This window comes from Neomonachus schauinslandi, chromosome 14, assembly GCF_002201575.2.
Source record: "Neomonachus schauinslandi chromosome 14, ASM220157v2, whole genome shotgun sequence".
In the NCBI taxonomy this organism is placed as follows: domain Eukaryota; kingdom Metazoa; phylum Chordata; class Mammalia; order Carnivora; family Phocidae; genus Neomonachus; species Neomonachus schauinslandi.
Genome location: NC_058416.1, coordinates 65778512 through 65802105, shown reverse-complemented (window position 1 = coordinate 65802105; position 23594 = coordinate 65778512). Strand labels below are relative to the sequence as shown.

The 23594-nt window shown below is 48.7% G+C and overlaps 2 protein-coding genes across 5 annotated transcripts in view; one reads left to right on the top strand and one right to left on the bottom strand.

The window, feature by feature from the left end:
• The window catches only part of PI4KA (phosphatidylinositol 4-kinase alpha), a 120649-nt gene that overhangs the window by 52059 nt on the left and 44996 nt on the right, over window positions 1-23594 (bottom strand). For all 4 annotated transcript variants that reach the window (XM_021687874.1, XM_044921172.1, XM_044921171.1 and 1 more), the window contains 4 exons: window positions 23179-23362; window positions 22631-22734; window positions 20258-20426; window positions 17239-17289 (listed from right to left, as the gene is read on the bottom strand). In XM_021687874.1, coding sequence (XP_021543549.1) covers window positions 17239-17289; window positions 20258-20426; window positions 22631-22734; window positions 23179-23362 — 508 coding nt within the window. The remainder of the gene's footprint in view (window positions 1-17238; window positions 17290-20257; window positions 20427-22630; window positions 22735-23178; window positions 23363-23594) is intronic.
• SERPIND1 (serpin family D member 1) lies at window positions 670-12771 on the top strand. The gene is made up of 5 exons (XM_021687876.1): window positions 670-724; window positions 4195-5090; window positions 8793-9066; window positions 11123-11267; window positions 11966-12771. Exons 2-5 carry the CDS (start codon window positions 4211-4213, stop codon window positions 12155-12157), a joined length of 1491 nt encoding a protein of 496 aa, XP_021543551.1. The 5' UTR covers window positions 670-724; window positions 4195-4210; the 3' UTR covers window positions 12158-12771.

Here is a 23594-nt window from a genome sequence, read left to right as displayed (position 1 = left end):
AAAAATCTTAAAAAAAACATAGTGATCCTAGCTCCACAGATCCCTGTGAATGCCTAGGTGGGCCAGAATTCGGGGAGCACGGCTCAGTAATACCTTATCTGTCCTGTAACAGCTAAGGAAGCTGGACTGCAAGCCTGGCACAGAACATGGTGAGTGAGCCCTGACTGAAGAAAGTTCTGTACCAAGGTCTCCTTACACTATAAATCACTGATCTCACCCCCCCTCCACTTTCCCGAGGGACACACTCGTGGAAGCATGGGGACACTTGCCTCGCAGCCACATCAGCCCTGGAGACCAGACCATGACGGCCAGATCATCTGAGTGGGAGAATCCAAAGCTGGAGGGCAGATGAGTGGGCCTCTGCTTTTAGGGGAGCATTATAGCTACCCCCAATGTAACCTAGCCCCCAGAGCTCTGAAGAGCATCTCATTATGTGGTGGCTTCAGCATGTCGGCAAGGCTTCAGCTTGCCCACAAGCACGTCGACACAGTGATAGTCATGCCTGTACTAGAACTGGAGCGGAGGAGTCAGAAGTCCCTCAGCAGAGATCAAAGACACAGCCGAGGGGGTTTGTGCTGACAAAGCTAATTGAATGGTGTTTGATTTGGGACATATTTACTTTGGAAAATACCCAACACCGGCCCAGCACCAAAGTTCACATTGAAACCCGCTGATGACCTTGGCTCATTTCATCTCTGCAACACCACTTCTCAGAAGCACAGAGGTGAGTTTGGTTTCTATTATAAATTCTTATTTGCAGTGGTTAGAGATGGGTAACTGGTGCATTTCTCTATCAAACTACAAATTCAAAAGCTTTCTACACTGTCTTAAAAATGGAAAAATTGTTTTGTTTTTTAGTCTGCCTAATACAACATTCTGTCAGGTACATTACTGAGACAATTGACAAAATTGGAATAGGAACTAGAACAGGAAAGTATTGTGCCTGTGTTAAATTATCTTAAGTGCATAATGGTACTGTGAGGGTGCATGAAATATCCTTGTCCTTAGGCATTTTTTCCCTGAAATATTAGAATTAAAAGTTAGAGGGACACACTATAAGTGACCTACTCTCAAAGGTTTCAGAAAAGAAAAGAGTATATGTGTGTGCCTGCTTGTGTACACAAAGCCGTAAAGCAACTGTTCCAAATACAAAAGCCAGTGAATCTGGGAAAGGGGTGTACAGGGGCTATTCTCTACGCCGGTCTTCCAACTTTTCTAATGTTTGAAGTTATTTCAAAGTGAAAGGTTTTTAAAACTTCAAGCAGTCACTTCTCTCCCATCACATCTGCCCTCTTTGGGCCTGAAGACATAGCCAGGAGGGACTAAGGTGTCCAGGTGTTAAGCTCTGATGTGTGACCAAAAAGGCCAACCTTGTTCCACACCGTTGGCATGAGAAAGCGCCATATAAAGTTCCCAGAAAGGCAAACTTTTGAATGATTTACCTTTAAAAAATACTGCTTCTCTTCAAAGATAGTCTCCTGATTTAAACATAACCTAGTGGTAGTTTTAAAGTGTCTTATATAATTCTTGTTATACTAAATGGCAGAATGATAGGAAGATTGGCCTTTTTTTTTTTTTTAAGATTTTATGTGTGAGAGAGAGAGAGAGTACACAAGCCAGGGAGAGAAGCAGAGGGAGAGGGAGAAGCAGACTCCCTGTTGAGCAGGGAGCCCGATGTGGGCTTGATCCCAGGACCCTGAGATCATGGCCTGAGCCGAAGGCAGACACTTAATTGACTGAACCACCCAGGCACCAAGACTGGCCTTTTAGATCCTTAATTTCAATCCACAGAAAATATCAGAGAGCTTTTCTCCTTCCTCTGATAAGTGAATAGTGAACACTATTTTTGGCTTTTCATCATATAATGCAGGAACAGGGTATAAGAAGCTTCCAAATATACTATATGAACACAGGGTAAAAAACATGAACGTCTTCACCTCTGCCTCCTTATCTGGTCCCAGATTCCTTTTCCTGAACTCTTATTCATTCAAGTTGTTTTTTTTAACCTTGTTTTTGCCTGACAAGGATCTTCCTAAGTGCAGCCTAGCAAGAAGACTTCTACCAAGTTGCTCACTTTCTTCTTTTCTAACTTTTTACAGTGTATTGCTGTCAATATCCATGCCCAGTTCTATCTGGACACTGGGCCCAGTTCTACCTGCAGCCAGACACATCAGAAATGGCTTCTCGTGTGCGGGCTATGTGTACAGCACCACAGCCTCAGCTGGATGCTGGGGGGAGGGTGTGGGGTGGGAAAAGACAACAGACCTTTTCAAAGTCAGAAACTTATGTGACCTGCCCTCTCCAAAATGTGTGATTCAAAAGTTTTTCGGTGGTGATTAGAACAGCATTTGAGCTGATTATTTTCACAGTATTGTAGGGGAAGACCCAAGGAGGGAGATGGCGGTTGGGGGGTGGGGGGTGGGACAGAGAAACCAGTCCCCGGTGTTCCGAGGCAAAGAGGCAGAGGTTCCACTGCCACATACAGCGACATAAGGCTCAGTATCCTGGTATATAAAATGTTAGAAGGTTGACGTTAGGTTACATAGACGAAATTCCTTGCACAGCACCTGGCATCGAGCAGACGCTCTATCAAGAGTCACTGCTGTCATCAACATCAACAAAACTGAGAGCATCACCAGTTGGGTATCTGTATAGCTAGGCCCAAATTCAGACTAACAAGTCCACATATTTACTTAACAGACGCCAGTGATTCTTATCTGGCCTAGACTGGAAGCAGATATTCTGGTCCTCAAATAGGAGATGGTTACATACACACAAGAAACTTGACGAGACACAGTTCTTCTTTCCAGGTTGCTCAGAAGTGACACGTACGATGGTAGAACATTCTAAGTGTCTACTGTTGCTGTCCTGGAGAAACACAGAAACATTGAATAATAGCTCATCTACCCAGAATGCAATTAATATGCAGGAAGTGAGCAAGAGAAAGATAAAGCCATTTGGAAGGTAAAACTGATTTGACAAGTCAAGATACATCCTTCCTTGGAACAAGGCACAGGATGGGTAGATAAAGACAGGCTTACCACAGTGTATGTATTAAAAACTTGTTTATTTAAAGATTTTTATTTATATTAGAGAGAATGAGAGAGAGCACGAGCAGTGGGAGTGGCAGAGGGAGAAGCAGATTCCCTGCTGAGCGGGGAGCAGGACAAGGGGCTTGATCCCGGGACTCTGGGATCATGAGCTGAGTCGAAGGCAGATGCTTAACCGACTGAGCCACCCAGGCGCCCCAAAACTTATTCAAATAAAGGGACTGCCCCTCAGGCCTTCTAGTGAGAGCTTTCCGACATCATCCTCACACAGACCTTATACACCTGGTAAGATTGCTCCTAACCCCATGCTAGAAGCAGTTCAGTAAAAAAGATTTAGTAAGACCTCCTGACAGCAGCAGAAGCCAAATAACAGATGCAGAGAAGAGAGGACACCTGTGGTAAGCCATACAGCCTTACAGCCTCTGGGGCTCCAGGGGAAAGTCAGGCTGCCGGCCACCTTCCACGAGGCACCCAGAGGATCTCTGCATCACGACAAATTCCAAATGTTATGCAAATTGCACAACCCCAAATAACGACACAAATTTCACATATCTTTAGGATATTTGTTTGCAGAGAGCCTGGCCCGTACGCCTTTTTCAACATCTCCACTCAGACCCCACCTCCCAGGGAAGCTTGGTGAAGCTCCCCTGGCAGCCCGCTCCTGCCCCAGGAGACAGGGCCACACCCCAGCTCTGCAGCCCCATCTGCTTTGGTAGTGTCCTTATAAGAGCCCCTCTGCTTTACTGCACGTCTGTTCCCTGTCTGGCTGGCAGAGCCCCTTGGTGGGGGACACCTTTGTGCCTCCAGTGCCTAATATGTTGTTTGGAAAACAGGAGACAAAGTTTGGTGAGTGAATGAAAAAGAAACTCTGGGAACACTGAGTCCCCAGGAATATATATATATTACTGAAAGGATTCTCAGGTTGGGGCCCACAGATCCTTCAGGTAGGTTTATGAAGCCACACAAAATGTTCGGTATCTGTTTATCTTCATCAGCTTCTCTGAAAGTGCATGATCTTAAAATGGCTAAGGACTGATACTCCCAGGGCATCTTCTGGGGTGAAAGCTATGGGCTTGCCCTCTGAGCACTGTAGTGGCCAGTCCCCTAGGCCGCCTTTCACCCTGTTGCTGGTTTTCTCCCCCAGCTTTAGCTCTGCCAAAATGAAACGCCTCTTCCAACCTCTCATCGTTTCTCTCATACTAATGTCCATGCGTGGGAGCAACAGCCTGGCCAGTCAGCTTGAGAAAGGAGGGGAAGATTCTCCATCAGCAGATCCCCAGTGGGGGCAGTTAAGTAGCAAAAACCTCAGCATGCCCCTTCTCCCCGCTGACTTCCACAAGGAAAACACGGTCACCAACGACTGGATCATAGAGGGGGAGGAGGATGAGGACTATCTGGACCTAGAGAAGATATTCAGCGAAGACGATGACTATATTGACATCATTGATGCGGTTTCGCCAACCGATTCAGAGGCCGGTGCTGGGAACATCCTCGAGCTCTTCCAAGGCAAGAGCCGGATCCAGCGTCTCAACATTCTCAATGCCAAGTTCGCTTTCAATCTTTACCAAGTGCTGAAGGAGCAGGCCTGTGCTTCCGACAACATCTTCATAGCCCCAGTGGGCATTTCCACGGCCATGGGTATGATTTCCTTTGGACTGCAGGGGGAGACCTATGAACAAGTGCACTCGATTTTGCATTTCAAAGACTTTGTCAATGCCAGCAGCAAGTATGAGATCATGACCATTCACAATCTCTTCCGTAAGCTGACTCATCGCCTCTTCAGGAGGAATTTTGGGTACACACTGCGGTCTGTCAATGATCTTTACATCCAGAAGCAATTTCCAATCCTGGATGACTTCAAAAGAAAAGTAAGAGAGTACTACTTTGCAGAGGCCCAGGCGGCTGACTTCTCAGACCCTGCCTTCATAGCGAAAACCAATAACCACATTCTGAAGATCACCAAGGGTCTCATAAAAGACGCTCTGGAGAATATAGACCCAGCTACTCAGATGATGATTCTAAACTGCATCTACTTTAAAGGTAAGAAATAGCTTTAAGTTTCTCAAAACAAACTCGTGACATACTCTTTTAATGTGCAGATGGACTGAACATCAAGAACTGTATTCTCTAGCTCAATTGATCCAGGAAACCAAGACACAAGGTCAGCTCACAGGGAAGATCAGGATGAGATGACGGTAGCTGCTGACGCTGAGCCCTAACTCTGTGCTTTATGCTCACAGAAACTTCACCACAACCTTGCTATTAGCATCCCATTTTACAGACAGAGCCGCCAAGGCACAGAGAAGTAAAACGATGCTCCCAGGGCGCACAGCCAGTAAGGGGCAGAGCCAAGGTTGCACCAGGCAGGCCATCTCTAGTGCTTTGTTAAATTGGAAGAAAAAATGAAAAACCTTTTTAGCATTTGGCCATCTTGGATTTGAGTTTTTTTCATCTCCTCTCCCAATTATCAGTAAGCAGGAATATGGACAAGAGGCTGAAGACAGGTGTCTGAAAACTGTTCAGCTTGACTAACATTAATACCTGCAACTCCTTTTTGGGATACTTGTGCACTAATGGGCAGGAGGGGGTGGGGAAATAAACTATTACTTCCAGACCAACTATTCTGGGCCAGACAAGAAAGGAGGACATTCTCCACCCCCATACCACTACACAGACATAGGACCCCTGGGATCCTGGAAGCAAATGGGCAATGGACTTGTAAAATCCAGACCTTGTTCACAGTGCCCTCATTGGGGCTTGAACTGGAAGAAACCTCTACCTCAGTCTACAAGCCTGGAGAGCCAAAGGGCAGACACTAGGAATGGGTCCACATCTCAGTGACTCATGGTGACACATAACCACTCTCCTCTCTGCAACCAAAACCTGGTGGGCACTAGCTAGAGTCAGTCCCTGAGGCCTGGGAGGCTATGCTTCCTCGCTAGTTAGCTCCAGCACTGGTTACAGCAGCCCAGGGAGGCGAAGGACAGGGGCCCTCTCTTGGCTGCCGCTCTGGGGTGGTGGGGCTGCCGAGGGAGGGCCAAGGCCTTCCAGCAGCTGCGCCAGGCGGGCATTCCGCCAGATGGGCAAAGTAGGGCTGAAGCAGCCAAGACCGCAGGAGGGGCATGGAGGCTGAGCCAGACCCCTGGGCTTCCCTCTCAAATGCCAGGCACACCGAAGGCTTGCAGTGGGTGATCAAAGGCTGAGGCTCTAACAGGCTTGTGACAGACACACAAACACATGCCGTATATATAATGAACACACACTTCTTTGTTTTTAAGAGAGAGAGTACGAATGTAAGCAGCGGGGAGGAGGAAGAGGGGGAAGGAGAGAAAGAATCACAAGCAGGCTCTACACACAGCATGGAGCCCGAAGTGGGGCTCGATCTCACCACCCTGAGATCATGACCTGAGCTGAAATCAAGAGTCAGGTGCTTAGCTGACTGAGCCACCCAGGTGCCCCCCCACACATATACTTTTTATTGCTGGTCGTAAGTACGTGGAAGTGAGCAAACTGGAGTTTAAGCCCTGGCCTCCCCACTTCTTATTCATGTGGCCTCGGGCAGGTCATTCAATGTCTCTGTGGCTCAGTTTCCTCCCCTTTATCACAGAGATGATGATAACTCTGGCAGGGCTGTGTGCAGCACTGCAACAGGTAGTGATGCAGTGGTAGCCTCTGGCATGTGGAAGAACTCAATGAACTTGAAGGAGTAAAACTGCAGATGCCAATGTCATATAATGTATTAAGTAGGTACGATATTGCTAGTGACGGTTATTCTGCTTCCGTGAGCAACTAACCTGTGTTTAGGAACAGCTTCAGAACAGCCAGTGTAAGTTACCTGGGCAGCACCAAAGCCCTCAGTTCTACCGGTCATGGGGTGCCCCGGACATGAGTGCCTCTGCATTAGGCTGGCCGAATGATCAAGAGTAGGCAGAGAAACACAGCAGCAAGCCATTCCCGCCGGCAAGGACTGCAGAATGATGAGGACAGTCGGTTTATAACCTCCAGCACATAGTAACCAGTGTCACACCAAGGGGTTAGAGTGGCAAATATACGTGTGTCCTTTCCCCTTTGTGTTGGATGGTCACTTAATTTAACATTGGAATCAGAGGAATGAAATGCCAGTAGCACCCAATCTTTCATGGATGCTTTTTTTTTTCTTTTAAATCATGGATGCTTATCAAAAGAAATGAAGGTCTAGAAGTATAATTTTAATTGCTAGCTCCTCAATTTGTTACTAATTTGATTTTTTAAAAAGATTTTATTTAGGGGCGCCTGGGTGGCTCAGTAGTTAAGTGTCTGCCTTCGGCTCAGGTCATGATCCCAAGGTCCTGGGATCGAGCCCCGCATCGGGCTCCCTGCTCCGTGGGAAGCCTGCTTCTCCCTCTCCCACTCCCCCTGCTTGTGTTTCCTCTCTCGCTGTGTCTCTCTCTGTCAAATAAATAAAATCTTTAAAAAAAAGAAAAGGTTTTATTTATTTATTTGACAGAGAGAGAGAGAGAGAGAGCGAGCAAGAACAAGCAGGGGGAGCAGCAGGTAGAGGGAGTGGGAGAAACAGGCTCCCCGTGGAGCAGGGAGCCTGACAACACAGGTCTCGATCCCAGGACCTTGGGCAGGCACTTGCTGACTGAGCCACCCAGGTGCCCACTAATTTGATTTTTAGTTACAAATACTATAACCGCCTTGTAAAGCTCAATAAAAACAGGTTGGGTCTCAGGAGGAAGTCAGAAAGAAAGAAACCCAGGCGACATGTGACAGGCTCCAGCAGAAGCACAGTGACATCGGGGCTTGCCGCAACCTGGGGGGAAGGAGGAAGCACCCCTGGCATCTCAGGCGGAAAAGCCAGGGATGCTGCGAAACACCCTACAGTGCACAGGACAGCCCCCACAATAGAGAATTTCCCAAATGTCAACAGTGCTGAGACTGAGAAGCCCAGGGCAGAGGCTTATCTCATCCCAGTGGCTCTACCTACCAGCTGGAAACCCTGAACAAGTTACTTTGCTTCTTTGTGCCTCTGTTTCCTCATCTGTAAAACAAGGCGTATAATAAAAAGCACGCATCTCATATGGTTGCTAGGAGCAGGAAACGAAGGATACAGGAATGATGCTTAAAGGAATGCTTGGCACACTGCCAGTTCTCAGTTGTCAGTGAGAGGCCATTATTATAGTTACTAGCATCTTAGAGCTAAAACAGACATGTACTTACTCCTGGACACACAGCATTTTACCCAAATCTGACATGAAGATCTGACGGCATCATCAGTGTATCCTGCGAGTCCCTATGGAGTCACAGAGTGGAAGGGATGAAAACCATCGAAACAGAGCTGCCACAAGCAAAAAGCTACTCATTTTACAAGTCAACAAGTAGAGGTCCAGGCACGTTCGGCATCTTGCTAGAGCCAAACAACTAGTTAGTGCCCTCATCTAAACCAGAATTCATTCCAGTCTATCTAACCTCTCTACCATTATCATACTTCCTACAAGTATGTCAGCATTCTGACCTTGGAATCATTTAGAACAGCAGTCCTCAAAGTGTAGTCTCCGGATCAGGAGCATTAGCACCATCTGGGAACTTGTGAGAAATGCAAGTTCTTGGTTCAAATTAGATCTACAGAACCAGAGACTCTGGGGGTGGGCCCTGCAGACAGAACAAGCCCTCCAGGTGTTTCTGATGCACACTCACATGTGTGGACCACGGCTTTAAAATAATATTTTAATAAAAGCCCTGTTCTTGTTGACTTTACAGGATCCTGGGTGAATAAATTCCCAGTAGAAATGACACACAACCACAACTTCCGGCTGAATGAGCGAGAGGTGGTCAAAGTTTCCATGATGCAGACCAAGGGGAACTTTCTGGCAGCAAATGACCAGGAGCTGGACTGCGATGTCCTGAGGCTGGAGTATGTGGGGGGCATCAGCATGCTAATCGTGGTCCCGCACAAGCTGTCTGGGATGAAGACCCTCGAGACACAGCTGACGCCCCAGGTGGTGGAGAGATGGCAGAAAAGCATGACAAACAGGTACTTTAGGTTGAATGTTTGCTCTTTTGATCTTTGGGAAGCTGGGAGAGACCAGAAACACTGGGAATTTTGGTCATTTCAAGGAGAAGGGAGACGTGTACATAAAAACCCAAGAACTTCCATCCTGGGCCAGTCTTTTTTTTTTTTTTTTAAGATTTTATTTATTTATTTGACAGAGAGAGACACAGCGAGAGAGGGAACACAAGCAGGGGGAGTGGGAGAGGGAGAAGCAGGCTTCCCGCCGAGCGGAGAGCCCGATGTGGGGCTCAATCCCAGGACCCCGGGATCATGACCCAAGCCAAAGGCAGACGCTTAACGACTGAGCCACCCAGGCGCCCCATCCTGGGCCAGTCTTGTTAATTCATTCCAAATTTCCTGCTCAGTGAGAAGCAATTGGACAGCATCTGTGAGAAACACAGCTGCCCTCCTCCCTGCCATATGACAGTTTCAGAAGTAAGGGGCAGGTGACTTAGAGCCAGCTCGGAAACAATCCCGGCCCTGCCACCTACTTGCTCTGTGGCTTTGAGCCCTGGCTTCGTCATCCGTAAAAGCAGCATGATCCTAGGACTTCCCAGGGTCGCAGAGAGAAACACCTAGAAAAGTGACACTGAGCCCCTATCACAAAGCCTGGTGCCTGTGATAAGCTCTCCCTTCCCTGTGCAGGAAATGCTGTAATCCTCATAACCTACGATGGACATGTCGTTCATGATTTTCTTCTCTCATTATTTATTACTCCAGAGTCAAAACTACAGGTTTTAAGTAGTTACTATGATTTTAGTGGAACATGGCATAAAGAATAGAGAAGTCACATTTCTGTTTTATTGGAAACTGGCTAGGTCCATATTAAGATGTGAATCTGGTTCAGGTCCCCTTTTGGGACAAGAATGCAAAGAAATTCAATAAACCCAGAAAAGGGCTCTTCGAGGAAAGTAGTCACCCAGGGAGCCAGTGAGTCATCAGGTCCTGTCAATTTTTCCTTAGAAATGTCCCCTCTGTACCCACCTCCTTCCTAACCTCTCTGCCCATGACCTCCCACCCTGAGCCAGGAAGGCCTAAACAGCCTGCCCATTCCATTCCTCAAGCCATGCGGCACTGGCCTCCAAACGGCGTTCCCAAGACACCCTCCGGCCCCGGCTCCTCTTCTCAGAAGCACTCTATGGGCCACCTGCCCACGGGATGCAGCCCAGCTTCTTGGCCAGGCCCACAGACACAGTCCCCAGTCTGACCTGCTCTGCCCCTCCTCCTCTTTCCTCCCTGCCTGCACCCCAGCCAGACCGCAGCTCAAGCTCCCTTCGGGCTTTGCTCACGCCATCTCTCAAGCTGTGGGCAGCCTTCTAGGCCCCAGGAACACCCCCTCCTTCCTCACTCCCTGCTGGGTAGCTCCAGTAGTTAGATCTGTTCTGGTTGTTCAGATGTTACCATACCACCTTTACTGTTTTGCTGCTTCACACACGTGAGTCCTGGCTTGCCAAAAGGAAAGCAAACTCTTGAGAAGGGGGACTGTGTCTGATGTCTCTTTATCCCCTTTGTGTGCTGGACTTGGCCCCATGGACACTGTAGTTGCTGTTTATCCATAAGGACTGAATGTGTTGAGACAAGGGCAGAGAACTAAAGTTTAGCACTTTCTGGCATGTGAAGGGTTCTTTTTTCTGTACACTGATCAGATACTCAACTGCTTACTTAACAAAATAAGAAATGCCTGAAATCAAGGACCCAAATAAGAGAATTATTTTTAGATACTCTCAAACCATAAACCAGTAATAGTTCTGCTGCTGACCTGGAAGGCGGGACGTGAACCTCACAGTATGGAGGAAATGACTGCATAGCACTAACCATGCTTCCATTTTAAGGAACTGGAATCATAATGGATGGTCTTTCCCCAAAACTCAACTGACAGTACTGGGATATGAATTTCAAGAAGTGCTGCATCCATTCTGTGGTAAAAGCAACCTGCAGTTGGTGGTGGAAAGGAGGTTGTGGACATTTGAGGGAAAAACAGGATTCTTTTGGAACTTGTGGTTCAATAAAACTGGGCCCCCTTTTCTTCTCTGCCCAGAACTCGAGAAGTGCTCCTGCCGAAATTCAAGCTGGAGAAGAACTACAACCTGGTGGAGGCCCTGAAGTCAATGGGGGTCACGGCACTGTTCGACAAAGACAGCAATATGACAGGAATCTCAGACCACAGGATCACCATCGATCTGGTAAGCTCTCCCCTCGTCCACCCTCTCTGCACCTGTCCCCAGGGTCTGCCCCCAGCAAAGCCTCCCTCCTGCCCAGCCTGACTTCACAGGTCAACAGTGCTGGGTCTGCTCTCCCTGGGTCTACCAGACACTGAGTGGGCAGGGTAATCTGTTTTAGGAAGCAGCGTGGGAGTGAGCGTCATTCCTGCCGACTGCAGAAAGAGAGGAGGTATGCGCCCCAATCTGTGAAATAGCTACACCCAGCTGAATCATGAAAGACCCGTTAAATATACGCAGAGAAAGTGCATGACCTGCACGCTGAACTTGACACAACAATAGACACTCCACAAAAAAAGAGAGAATATCAGTCCAACAAACCCATGCAGATCCAGGCCCCACCCTTCTGGCAGTGCGCCTACAGTGTGCACAGGAGATGGGGCCTGCCCCTGCTGTTTTGCTGGCAGACCACTCATACCATGACCACCACCATGAGCAACTGTGATGTTGGAGTTTAGAGATATGCGTTGTTTATATGCCACAGCCTCTGAGCACAATTACTGCACCTGGCAGGAGGTGAGAGAGACCTTCAAGGGTCATTCTGGTCAGCTGTGGTTTGTGCCTTGCACGTGTTGTTTCCACCCTGAATGAGAGGAGACTCCACTATCTCGTCTATCCCTCACTGACGGGATCTGACAACTTTCCTTTCCATTTTGAAATAGTTCAAGCACCAAGGAACCATCACGGTGAACGAGGAGGGCACCCAGGCTGCCGCCATGACCACGGTGGGGTTCATGCCGCTGACCACCCAAGTTCGTTTCACTGTCGACCGCCCCTTCCTCTTCCTCATCTATGAGCACCGCACCAGCTGCCTGCTCTTCATGGGGAGAGTTGCCAACCCCACCAAGTCTTAAAGGTGGAGGTCTGGGTTTTGGGGGCACTGTGTAATTCTGGTTCCATTCTAACGATGAGAACGGAGATGTTCTGGCATCATGGCTTTCGTGGTTTATGCGACCATTCTGAAATCGAGGCCCATAGGAGAAGAAATTCACAAACCGACGGAGAAGCTCATAGGAATCCGTTCCGCACAGTGAACAAGGCCAGTAGTTCGCAGACGTTAATGCACCTGTGATATGTGAGCCATTACCCAGAGGGTGTCAGCAACATACAGACCGGCTCACTCCCGCCTCCTCCGTGCAAACCTATAGGGGGCTTACCTTGTACCTCCTTTCCCTGCTGTCCCCGTCCTTGAACTTTTGGCTCTATTACTCAAATTACCAGCGCTCCTCAGCTGAACACAGAACACAGAAATGAGCCGTAGGACTAATTTCTCACCTTTCCCAAGGATGGTGCCCAGGCCAGAAGCAACCTCATGACATTCAAGGGGTGCCCTGGGTGTTAGGGCCTAACACCCTAATTCTCTCAAGGCCTAACCTTCTGAATTGATGCTAAATGTCATCTATACTTCTGCTGTCACCTCACTGCTGCCCAGAGGACAGTGTATACACATGGCCATGCCTTCCACCTTAGAGATAAATAAATATTGCCACTTTTACTGTGTGTCTGTTATAATTCTCTATTTTTTGAGGCTCAAGTAACTAAGAAAAGCCAAATTCAAAATAGCTGACATCCCCAGGAATGACAGAGGTTGACAAAAAAGCAACTTGAGTTCTTCAGAGTGACTCATGTGCTACGCAGCAGGCATATTCCTCGGGATCAGGACATGGTGAGTGCTGCTAAATCCCGGGGGCAAAGATGCTGTGGATGGGGCTTCGTGGAAATTCCTGAAATGCCAGTCTTTATGTGGGGCACATGCTTTGGCTTTCATCCCTGGACGCAGGGAGACCCTCAGATGAGCTCCCAGAGTGGGTCTGGTTTGAGAAAGCAGGTGACATTCAGATGTCTGAATGTTTCGCTACTCGGGTAAGACAAGTGGAATCCAAAAAGGCTGCTCAGAATTCAAGGGTGCTGGTGCCTCTGCAGTGCTGGGGTCTCTGGGCAGTGATGGGGAGAGCATCACAAATGCTGTGTGTGCAGCTGTCTAATTATGACCCCCAGAGCCCTGCAAGAGAGGCTTTCTCTTCTTTCTCTGCAGAGGAGGAGCAGGGTTTGAGCACAGGTTGGCTTGACTCCAGAGTCACCCACAGAGTCTGTCACAGAGGGCTTCAGACTCAGTGAGACCAATACTAGTCATGGTGGCAGCAGAAGGGGAGCACCTCACGCTCCCCACTGTAGGGGGCGCTGTGATGGGTTTGACCGCAGGTTATCACTGAGTCCTCACTGCACAGCTAAGAGGTTCGCACTGTTATCACCTCCTTTTGGCAGCTGAAGAAACAGCTGAGGTCTCAGAGGAGACATGATCTGCCCCAGGCCCTGCTGTTAGTTGCTAACACACCTCTCCACCTGCTTCCTTCCCAACTTTCTGCACCAGGGCCTCTGCCTCCTGAATCTCCTGACTAGTGCAGGGTGGAGGCTACCTCTTTGCCTGTCACGCCTGACCTCTCAGAGAGCCCTGAGCTGGCTGACACCCCACTCCTTGAATTTCTTCTCCAGTGCACTTCCGCACTGTCCTTTCCTGGTGCTCGTTCTGCTTTTCTTGTCCTGCTGCTGGTTCCTCCTGTTCCTCCCATTCCCAAACGTGGCTCTCTCAAAAACTCTGCCTGTAACCCTTTGCCACGTCTGTCCCCTACCCAAAAGGTGATCTCTCCCTTCCAATGGGCCTGCCCCACCTATGCTGGAGCCAGCCCAGGCTCCTCTGTGACCCGGCCCAGGTCAAGGCCCTCCAGCCTCCATGCTTTTCGTTCACCCACATCCACTCAATGCACTCAGATCCCCTCTTTCTCAAACTAGCTGACCCAGGTTTCAGGGCAATAGAGTGTTAATTCAGAGCACAGACCCTGAGCCAGGCTGCCTGGGTCCCAACCCTGGCTCTGACATTTAGTAGCTGTGGGACTCTGAGGCAAGTTCTGTGCCTCAGTTTCTCCACCTGTAAAATAGGGATAATAACAGCACCTACCTTATAGGGTTGTTGTAAGGAGTAGTGAGTTAATGACTGGATGGGGTTTACATCAGTGCTTGGTGCTTAGCAAAAGCTAGATAAGTACTATCTTTGTCTGAGAGAGTATCTAGCCCAGGGGTTCCTAACTGGGGGGCCCTAGGCAGGTTTCTCCCACTCAGCTTCCTGAGAATAAATGCAAAACCTTGTGAAGAGATGCATTTCTATGGAAGGAGAGGGCAACACCTTCAAAGGAGTCCATGACCTAAAACCTGTTAGTCCACAAACCTAACTTTATAGGCACTGAGAGAATAAGTAACCTGTCCAAGGCCACAGAAATTACCGGGGGCACAGGGAAACTAGCTCTAAGTGAAGTGCACAAATGTTTTCTGAGCAGGAGGCGCAGCTTATCAAATCACTACAACAGTGGAACACACAAGACTCTAAGCATTAGATACCTTTCATGGGGCTTGATTAACTAATGGGCTAGACACTAAGAGAAGCAATTTAATCAGTGATATTTCTGAAGAAATACTCTTCTACGAAGTTGCAGGTCAAAGATCACCAAACCTAAATTCTGAAGGAGCCTCAGAGATCACATGACCCAGTCTCCAGTGACCCCCCCCTCCAGGCTCCTAAGGTCACTGATAAATCACTGATAAGCTGCATTTGGATGGACACCCAGGCTTCCTGCCCCAAACCCACTGGCACGTCCACTGAACAAAGTACCTGGAGACACTGTCATCAAAAGATCCAAAACAGAGTATCTTCTTCCAAAAGAAAGGAAAGAAAGAAAAGAAAGATAACACATTAAAAAAAAAAACAACTGTTGGAAACTAGTTTCTCCTAGAGGGTTCAAGGGGCAAACCAGAGAGCAAATATAAGATTCCATGATTCTCTGTGCTCTTTGTTGAGCAATAGAATCAAATATTTGTTTCCTCCCCCATAATATAACCATTAACTTTTGTTAAGACTACAATACTTATTCTATTAATGTAAAAGGTCACTGCAGTGGAGTAAACAAAGTATTTTAAGTCAGTGTGTGCTTGCCTATCATTGGTAACAGTCATGCCTACACTGACCCAGCTGGGCACTTCAGAGGGTCTTCATCTTTTCGAGAAGCTCTGTGGGCAAAGCAGGCCTATATAGAGAGGTTGTGATGCTCACCCAGGATCCCACGCACAGGACCAGGAGCCCAACCCTGGCCCCTGTGACCTGAACACCTATGTGTTCCCAACCGACCTCATTGGTCACTACTCCCGGAAAGTGCAAAGTGCCCCCTGGAATTTCTTCTATGCAGTTATCAAACTCTAAATGACAACAGCTATACAAGCTTGAAAGCTCACAGGCACACGGGTCAGAGAATTTTGGTGTTCAAACTCACCAGAATTCACGGATTCGAGTGTCACCCCAAACAAGCTCCCTGGCTGCCAAAACCTGCTCTCTCATGGAGCCTGCTGCCGGCCCTCCTCCCCTCCGACAGGCTGAGAGAGTGCCATGGACTTTATGCCCTTCACCCTTCCCTCCAGGCTAAACAAAGGATCCATGTACAATGGTACTTCTAAAACACAACTGTACAATAATCGATATTAAGTATAAAATGAAAAAGTTTCTGTTTTTAAAAACCAATGCAGGTGGTGATGAAAAATACCTCGGCAGAGAGTCCTGGCCATTCTCAAATCCTCAGAGCCTGTGGGAAGCACCTGATCGCAGGTGCAAAGGTGGTAAGGTCCCGAGGGGAGAGGGAAAAGCCAAGAGTACAGGGAGGCAGCTAGGGTGCAGGCAAACCATCCCCTCAAGCACACTCAGGCAAAGGAGACTGTCATTACACAGATGCAACAAGGGAACAAGCAACTTGGTTCCTGCTCCAGAATCGGCCACTTACGGGGCGGGGGAGACAGGAAAGAAAAGGACAAGCCGAAGCAAGGTGAATGGAAGCAGAATGTCACAAAGTGCAACCTGTGACATCTTAAAGGCAAATGATAATAAACCAGTCAGTTCCCATTTTTCACCCACCTAAAATCAGACCCCTAAAGTCCCCAGATTCCGAATGATGAACATCCAGACTTCAGTAAGTACAGAAACTGAGATCAGGAGAGGTGCCTCTCCATCCACCTGCCTGACCTCTACACCCCTAGGTCACCCTGGCAGCTCGGAGGTCAACCCCTCTGGTGTTCCATGTGAAGGGACACGTGTGTGAGTGTTCAAGACTCGAACTACGGGGCGTGGGGAAAGGTGGGAAGGAACTGGAAGGCAGAAGGAGGGCTTAACCAGAAGGTAGGTTTAGTGGAAGTCAGAAACACGGATGGAAACAAGTATTAGAACCTGGGGCCATGGCTTAGGAGTGGCAGCTGGGGACAACTGAGAAAGGGGAAAAAGATTTCTACAAAGGTCATTTGGGAAGCAAAGGCTGCAGACTGAGACAGGACAAGATGAAGAGTGCTGTGGCAGGGGACGGGGCCTAGACTGTGAGCTGCCACCATGCTGGTGGGCAGGGCTGTGCTCCAAAGTATGGCCAGCCCCCGTGCCAACAACGCTGCCCCACAGAGGGCACTGGGGGCTGCAGCTCCAAGTACCAAGCACCGTGCAGAGGCCCCAGGCCTCATCTCACAGGAAGGGGTCGGGAAGGGGATGGGAGCAGAGCCTGCCCACCATTAGTTAGAGGCACCAGAGCAGGGCATAAGACATAGGACGAACCTGGAGCCACACCTCAGATTTGGGAGCCACACAGGAGAGAACCAAAGTGGGTTTCGTGGTCAAGTGGCAAGGAGGTTCAGGCAGGGCGCAGAGAAAGGGAGTGAGGGGCTGTGGCCACAGTAGGCACATACCAGTGGGACAGTCACAGAACAGCTGGTGGTGGCAGAAACCCAGCCACAAGTCCAGAATCACTGGGCCTCCAAACAGCATTTTGCTAAGGAATTTGCTGTGCACCACTAGGCAACATTGAAAATATGAGCACAGTATTTGAAGTCTGAAACCACTCAGTTAATGAATACTCACCACAGCAATTACAGGAATGAGTACACCCAAGTTCCCTGCGCTGCTAGAAGCCTAGAAAATAAAAGAATAGAGTCATTGAAAGCATGTGTTTCTTTCATTTAAAAAAGAGACAGTGTTAATTTCAGAGAAATAATGAGATATATAGACAGCGATATATAAACATGCTCACCCAATATCTTTTTTTTTTTTAAAGCAGGCTCCACACCTGGTGTGGAGCCCACCTTGAGGCTTGAACTCACGACCCTGAGATCAAGACTTGAACGGAGATCAAGAGTCATATGCTGAACTGACTGAGCCACCCAGGTGCCCCTCCAACATCATTTTAATAGCAAAAAAAATGGAAACATGTCAAACAGTAGAATGATTACATAAATCATGGTACCTGTGTAAAATTAAATACCACACAGCTATTAAAAAGACAACTTTCTGAAAAATATTTAGTCACTTTGGAAAGTGCCCACAGCAAATTTTAAAAGGGAAAAAAAAAATCAGGATTTCAGAGTATGCTGCGATATAATCCCAATTATGAAAATAAATATATTTGCATAAAAAATCTAGGAGGAAGTCTGTCAAAATGTCAATGATGAGGGGCGCCTGAGTGACTCAGTTAAGCATCTGCCTTCGGCTCAGGTCATGATTTCAGGGTCCTGGGATTAAGTCCCACAGTGTCATCGGGCTCCCTGCTCAGCGGGGAGTCTGCTTCTCCCTCTGCCTCTGCCTCCCCCTTCCCACCCCCCGCCCACACTCGCCCTCTTTCTCTCTCAAATAAATAAAATATTTTTTAAAAATGCCAACGATGAGTATATCTGAGGAGAGGGATTATGGGTGCTTTTTATTTATCAGTTTCTGCATCTTTTCTACAATAAACATATGTTCTTTCCAAGTTATGGAAATTTTGGGGTTACTTTAAAAATAACTTTAAGGGCGCCTGGGTGGCTCAGATGGTTAAGCATCTGCCTTCGGCTCAGGTCATGATCTCAGGGTCCTGGGATCGAGTCCCGCATCGGGTTCCCTGCTCAGTGCAGAGCCTGCTTCTCCCTCTCCCTCTGCCATTCCCTCTGCTTGTGCTCTTCTGTCTCTCTCTCTGTCAAATAAATAAATAAAATCTTTAAAAATAAAAATAACTTTAATAGTTATTGAAAACATGAGCACAGTATCTGAAGGTAGGTTCCCTGGTTGGACACACAAATAAGGTTATAAACTATAGTACACACTGATGAGCCTAAGTTCTGGAAGCACTCACCTAAGCACATTCAATTTGTTTTTTATATTAACAGTAGCAGCCAAGTGCATCGAGCACCCACTGTGTGCCAGGCAGTTCCAAGCGTTTCATATGTAATAACAAAATCTTTGGTGGAGAAAACAGGGTTTGAGTAGCTTGCTATAGCCCCACGGCCGCTCAGCAGTGGGGGCAGAATCTCAAGACCTGCCTCCTCTTCTATGGAAACTAAGGGCTTCCCAGATATGCGATGACTGGGAAGAACTGTCATTTCTTAATTTATAATCCTAGCTCTTTGTCTTCAAAGGGGCACATGTTGGCCAATCCCCTCTCACTGACCCTGCAAGACCCCCTTATTTGCTGAGGCCCCAGCTTATGGGGAACGCACAGCAGTTGCTCAGTAAACACTGGGCTAGCCCCTGCATGATCACAAACAGGAACTATTTCGCAAAGAACAGGATTCACAGCTCTGCACCTGGAGGGCAGAAAAAGGGATCCCTGCACTGTCGGGGCCACAACCCCCACTCCCAGTCCATGAATGAAGCATTACATCTTGAGTCTTGAGAATGTAAACTTGTAGCAAGAGCAGGCAGAGGGGAGCAGCCCCTGTGTCCAGGGGGCGTCCTTCTGGGCCCTGAGGTACAATTTCCAGGGGAGGCAAGGAGAATGACTCCTGAAACACCCTTCAGACACATCACAGCCTCTGCTTTCTTGGGTGAGCAGCCCTCTCTTCCTGATGCCCAAGGCCCCACTGGACACCAGAGCCGCCTCTGTCTCTTGTCAGGATGGCCTAGCTGTGCACCATCCTGGGAGACTTCAGAAATCACTCAGATCACTGTCAAGGGGTCTAGCAGAGCAAGGCTGAATTAGAGCGAAGGCTCTTAGAACCCCTTTTCGCACCAGCTACTCCCCCTTAGCCAAGATTTTCACACAGAGGGCTCCTTTTCACGCAGTTTCCAACTTAGCTGTCATCTCCTCAGGTCTTCACACAACCCGATCTAAAGCGCTCTTCTCCACACTGCCCTGTTTTGGTTTTGCTGTCCAGGAGCAGGCCCCTTGTCTGCCTGTTCACTTCTGTAACCCCAGCACCTAGAACAAGGGTCAAGAAACTGTGGCCGTGGCCAAATCTGACCCACCACCTGTTCTTGGAAATAGATTTTTATGGGGGCACAGCCGCCCATTCTTTTAACTGGCTTTATGCTACCAGGACAGAGCTGACTAGTTGCAACAGAGACTCTATGGCCCACAGAGCCTAAAACAAGTATAATCTGGCCCTTTACAGAGGTGGGCTGACCGTTGACTAGGCACATAAACAGTAACTGTCTGGGGAAGGGAGGTGGGAGGAAAAGACAGAGGAGGATGAAGGTGGAGACTCTGGTAGAGAGACTGGCACCAGCATGACATGTGAAAGGGGAAATGATGGGGTAGGGGGCTTAACCTGCCTCAACCTCCCCAATCTGTCTCTCTGGGGCCCGAGACCTGTCATTTTGTCTGTCCCCATGGACCCGTCTGCCTGGGTGGCCCAGATTAGGTTAGATCTGGCCCTTCTCATGTTGTCACTGCGTTCTGGTGAAAGCCTCCACTCCCTGGCTTCATGATGGCCGAGAGAAGGAAGAGAGGGGGCCTGGGGGAATCCCCACCCTGGGCCGGGGGAGGTAGCTGCCACGAGCCAGACATGGTCCTATAAGAAAGCCTACGAGAAAGCCACCCTCTCCGCACCCTGCCAACACCCCTGAGAAAGAACCTTTGTTCTTGCTGTTTACCAGATGCCCCAGGGTGACCGCCCTCCTCCCTCCCTACCTTCAGGGCGGGCCCCTTCTCGCTGGCCCGCTCGCTGGCCCGCTTTCCCTCCAGCCCTAGCTGCACAAACAGCTCCAGCAGGTTCATGAGCAGCTCGTCCACGAGGTGCTCATCCTGGATGTTGGCTGCGATGTTGGCCAGGGCATTGATCACCGCCAGGGAGCAGTGCCTGGTGGGGAGAGAAAGGAGAGCTGCCACAACACGGGGCCTGGATTGCAGGGGTGAGGCCAGTTGACTCCTGCCTCACCACGCCCCTCAGTGCCTGTGAACGAAGGAGCCTCCAGAGTGGATAAACATCTCTGTGAACACCAGCCCCTAAAGGACAGTCAGCTGTTACTGAAATGGCTTTAACCTCTCCTGACATGCAGTAAGGGCCTCGGGGAGCTGCTTAGGTTCCAGGAATCCACACCTATGGAACTTGTGAAGATCTTAGGACACTTCTCTCTCAGTGTTGAAAGCCTACCATGTAGCTAAATTCCTGGCTGGGCCCTGCTTTCCTCTCAAATTACAGGTAGCCTTAATTCACTATTTCCGCCCATAAAACTCTCCTCTGACGATCGGCTTCTTCCCCACACTGTCTCCACCATGGGGCTGATGTTAGTAGTGGCTCACATCAGACACAAAGGAAGCACTCAGTGGCCCTGGGACAACTGGCATCAGGACAGTGCTCGCCCAGGTAAGCCCTGGATACAAAGCTGACAATGCCCCCCGACCCCCCACTCCCGCAGAGAGACACAGCAAACCAGCAAGGCCGGCCAGGCTTCTGCAGGTACTGGGGGCAGCTAGAACCTGCCACTTTTATGCTGCATGACCTCAGATGAGTGGCTCACCTTTGAGCCTCAGTTTCCTCCCGAATAAAACAAGAATAATATAATTCCCTCCTCGCAGGGTGTAGGACAAATGAAACACTCCACGTGAAGCATTGAGCACATCATCTGGCCCCCAGAAATCTCCCACCAAACAGCAGCCCTTCACAGACATGTGAAATCCTGGGTGGTAAGGGCAAATGAATGGCAGTAAAAGCTTCCACTGGTGAGGAAAAGGACAAGCCACTTCTGGTGGTGGTATCAGAAAAGGCTTTATGGAAGAGCGAAATGGAGAAGTTGAAGAACTGGTAGGCATGGAGAAGGCCAAGTACTGCATACTGCAGCAAGACAGAGGCCAGGGTCAGAAGGAAAACAGCAGGAGAAAAGACAAGGAGGGGAAGGTGTGAGGGCCAAGGAGGTGCAGGAGTCACTTCGGGATAAGGAAGCAATGAGGGAAAGAGGTGCTTTGGTCTGTGTGTCAGTTTCTTCACAAAGACCAGGATGGACGGATGGATAGACGAAGGGGAAAGGAGCTGACTGTCTCCCTAAACCAGTCCTCAGGCTGTTCTGGTAGCCTGGGCTTGCAATGGAGGTAGTAAGAAGGCAAAGAAATGACAAGGCCAAGAGCTTGCATTTATCAAGAGCTTTCCGGTATACGATCTCAATTACCCACACAACTGGAGACAGATGTTCATTTGACGGATGACGGATGAAGAAACAAAGGCACAGAGAGGGTGAGCTTTTTCAAAGGTCACACAGCCACACTCCCACCCACTGAAGTGAGTTGGAGAGAACCTCAGACTGAGCCCTGCACATAAAGGTCAGAAAGAGAGAAAAGAAATGCCAACAAAGGGGCACATCTCTTCCTCCCTGCCCCACTCCTCTGTCCCGCTCTTCCCTTGATCTGTCAAACTCTTATGAGATCCTCCATATGTGGAAAAACATGCCCCTGCCCTCAAGGTATTCACAGTAAGGGCAAGGAACAGGCAAGGAAGCATATCTTAGTCTGCTGGGAAAACTGGCCAGACTTTACACAAATATCAAACAACCGAGCATGTAAAATGTCTATTCCCTTTGACCCTCCAAATCCCACCTCTCTGAATCTATCCTGAGGAAAGCATCAGAGACGCTCACAGATACACAGCTATTAGATTGTTCGGTGTAGCACTTACCAGCAGGAAAACTGGCAAACTAACCTCCAAGCTAGGGACTGGTTAGATCTCGGTGCTGCTCTAAGATGGGACATTCTGTAGCCATTAAAGGCGGCACATGGAAGAAGGTTAATGGCATGGCTGATGCGCTGTTACATAAAAAAGCCCATCAGCTGGGTGGACATTTTGAGCCTGTCTGGAGTCAGGGAGGGTCTGAGGTAATGACACTGAGATGCTCAGCTCCCAGTGGCAGTCACATGGGGTCTTCATTTCCCACTCGTGCATGTGCTGATTTGTAGCACATAATGCTTTTGTAGGAAAAAAGTTTATTCAAAGGCAAATCCCCAAGCCTCATACTTTTAAAGGGAGCTGAAAACTGTCACGATCTAGAGTGACAACAAGGTCTAGAGAATTACCTGTAGCCATGATCCTTGTAATCTTTAGTGGCTGAGTACACAACAGAGCTGGCCTTCACGCTGATCTGCTGGAAGAGATTCCACACTTCCTGATAGATGTATTGCTGGAAGAGTGAGGTACACGGTTACCATGGCATGACTTCTCCATGAAAGCCCCTCCTTGGAACACGGAAAAGGCTCCTCTACCATCATTCAGAGCAAAAGCTTCTGGAATGTATGGACCATAAGGGCCTGAAAGACCATCAGGGGCATCCATTCCTAAAGCTTTCAGCAAACCTCAAAAGCTAAAAGGGAAATGGTTTCCAATTAAATCCTATTACATTTTATTAACATCGGCAAGAAATGAGTTTAAACCTCCTTTTCCCAGCACTTACAGAGCCATCACACTATTCTCTTTTACTTGGAAAAAAGTCTCCCTGTTCAATGTCAAGACAGTTGTGAGCATTTAACTTATCTGAAGGGCAAATTTAATCTATTTTTGCACTCCTGATAGTCAAAGTAACAAAGCTTGCAGAGGATAGTGGGTTTCATTGCAGGTCCTGCCTTACGTTTCCGGTGATAACCAGGCAGCCCAGCTGGTCGATGATGAGCACGTCAAGGGGGGAGGGGGGCTGGCAGAATTTCTGTTGCAGGATCTGCAGAATTGGCTCCATGACCTTTGGGGTGTCCCTCAGGGCCACCGCAATGTGTCCCAAGGCTCGGATGGTGTGGTCAGGAATCAAGTGAGCGTCCCTGTGGGAGGGAGGAAACAGAAGCATCCTGGGAACAGTCCTCTGTGAAATGAAACCCAGAAGCTACAGCCTGGACCCCAAGGTTACCACAGTTTTTCAGATGAAGCAGTCATCCGACCGTGGCACCCTGGAATCCTTACTTCCTGAAGAAACACAAAGTCCTTGGCTCTAGGCAGTAAGACACAGATCTTTCTTTGCTCCCAAACAGTGGTCCAGGATCAACATTCTAAGGT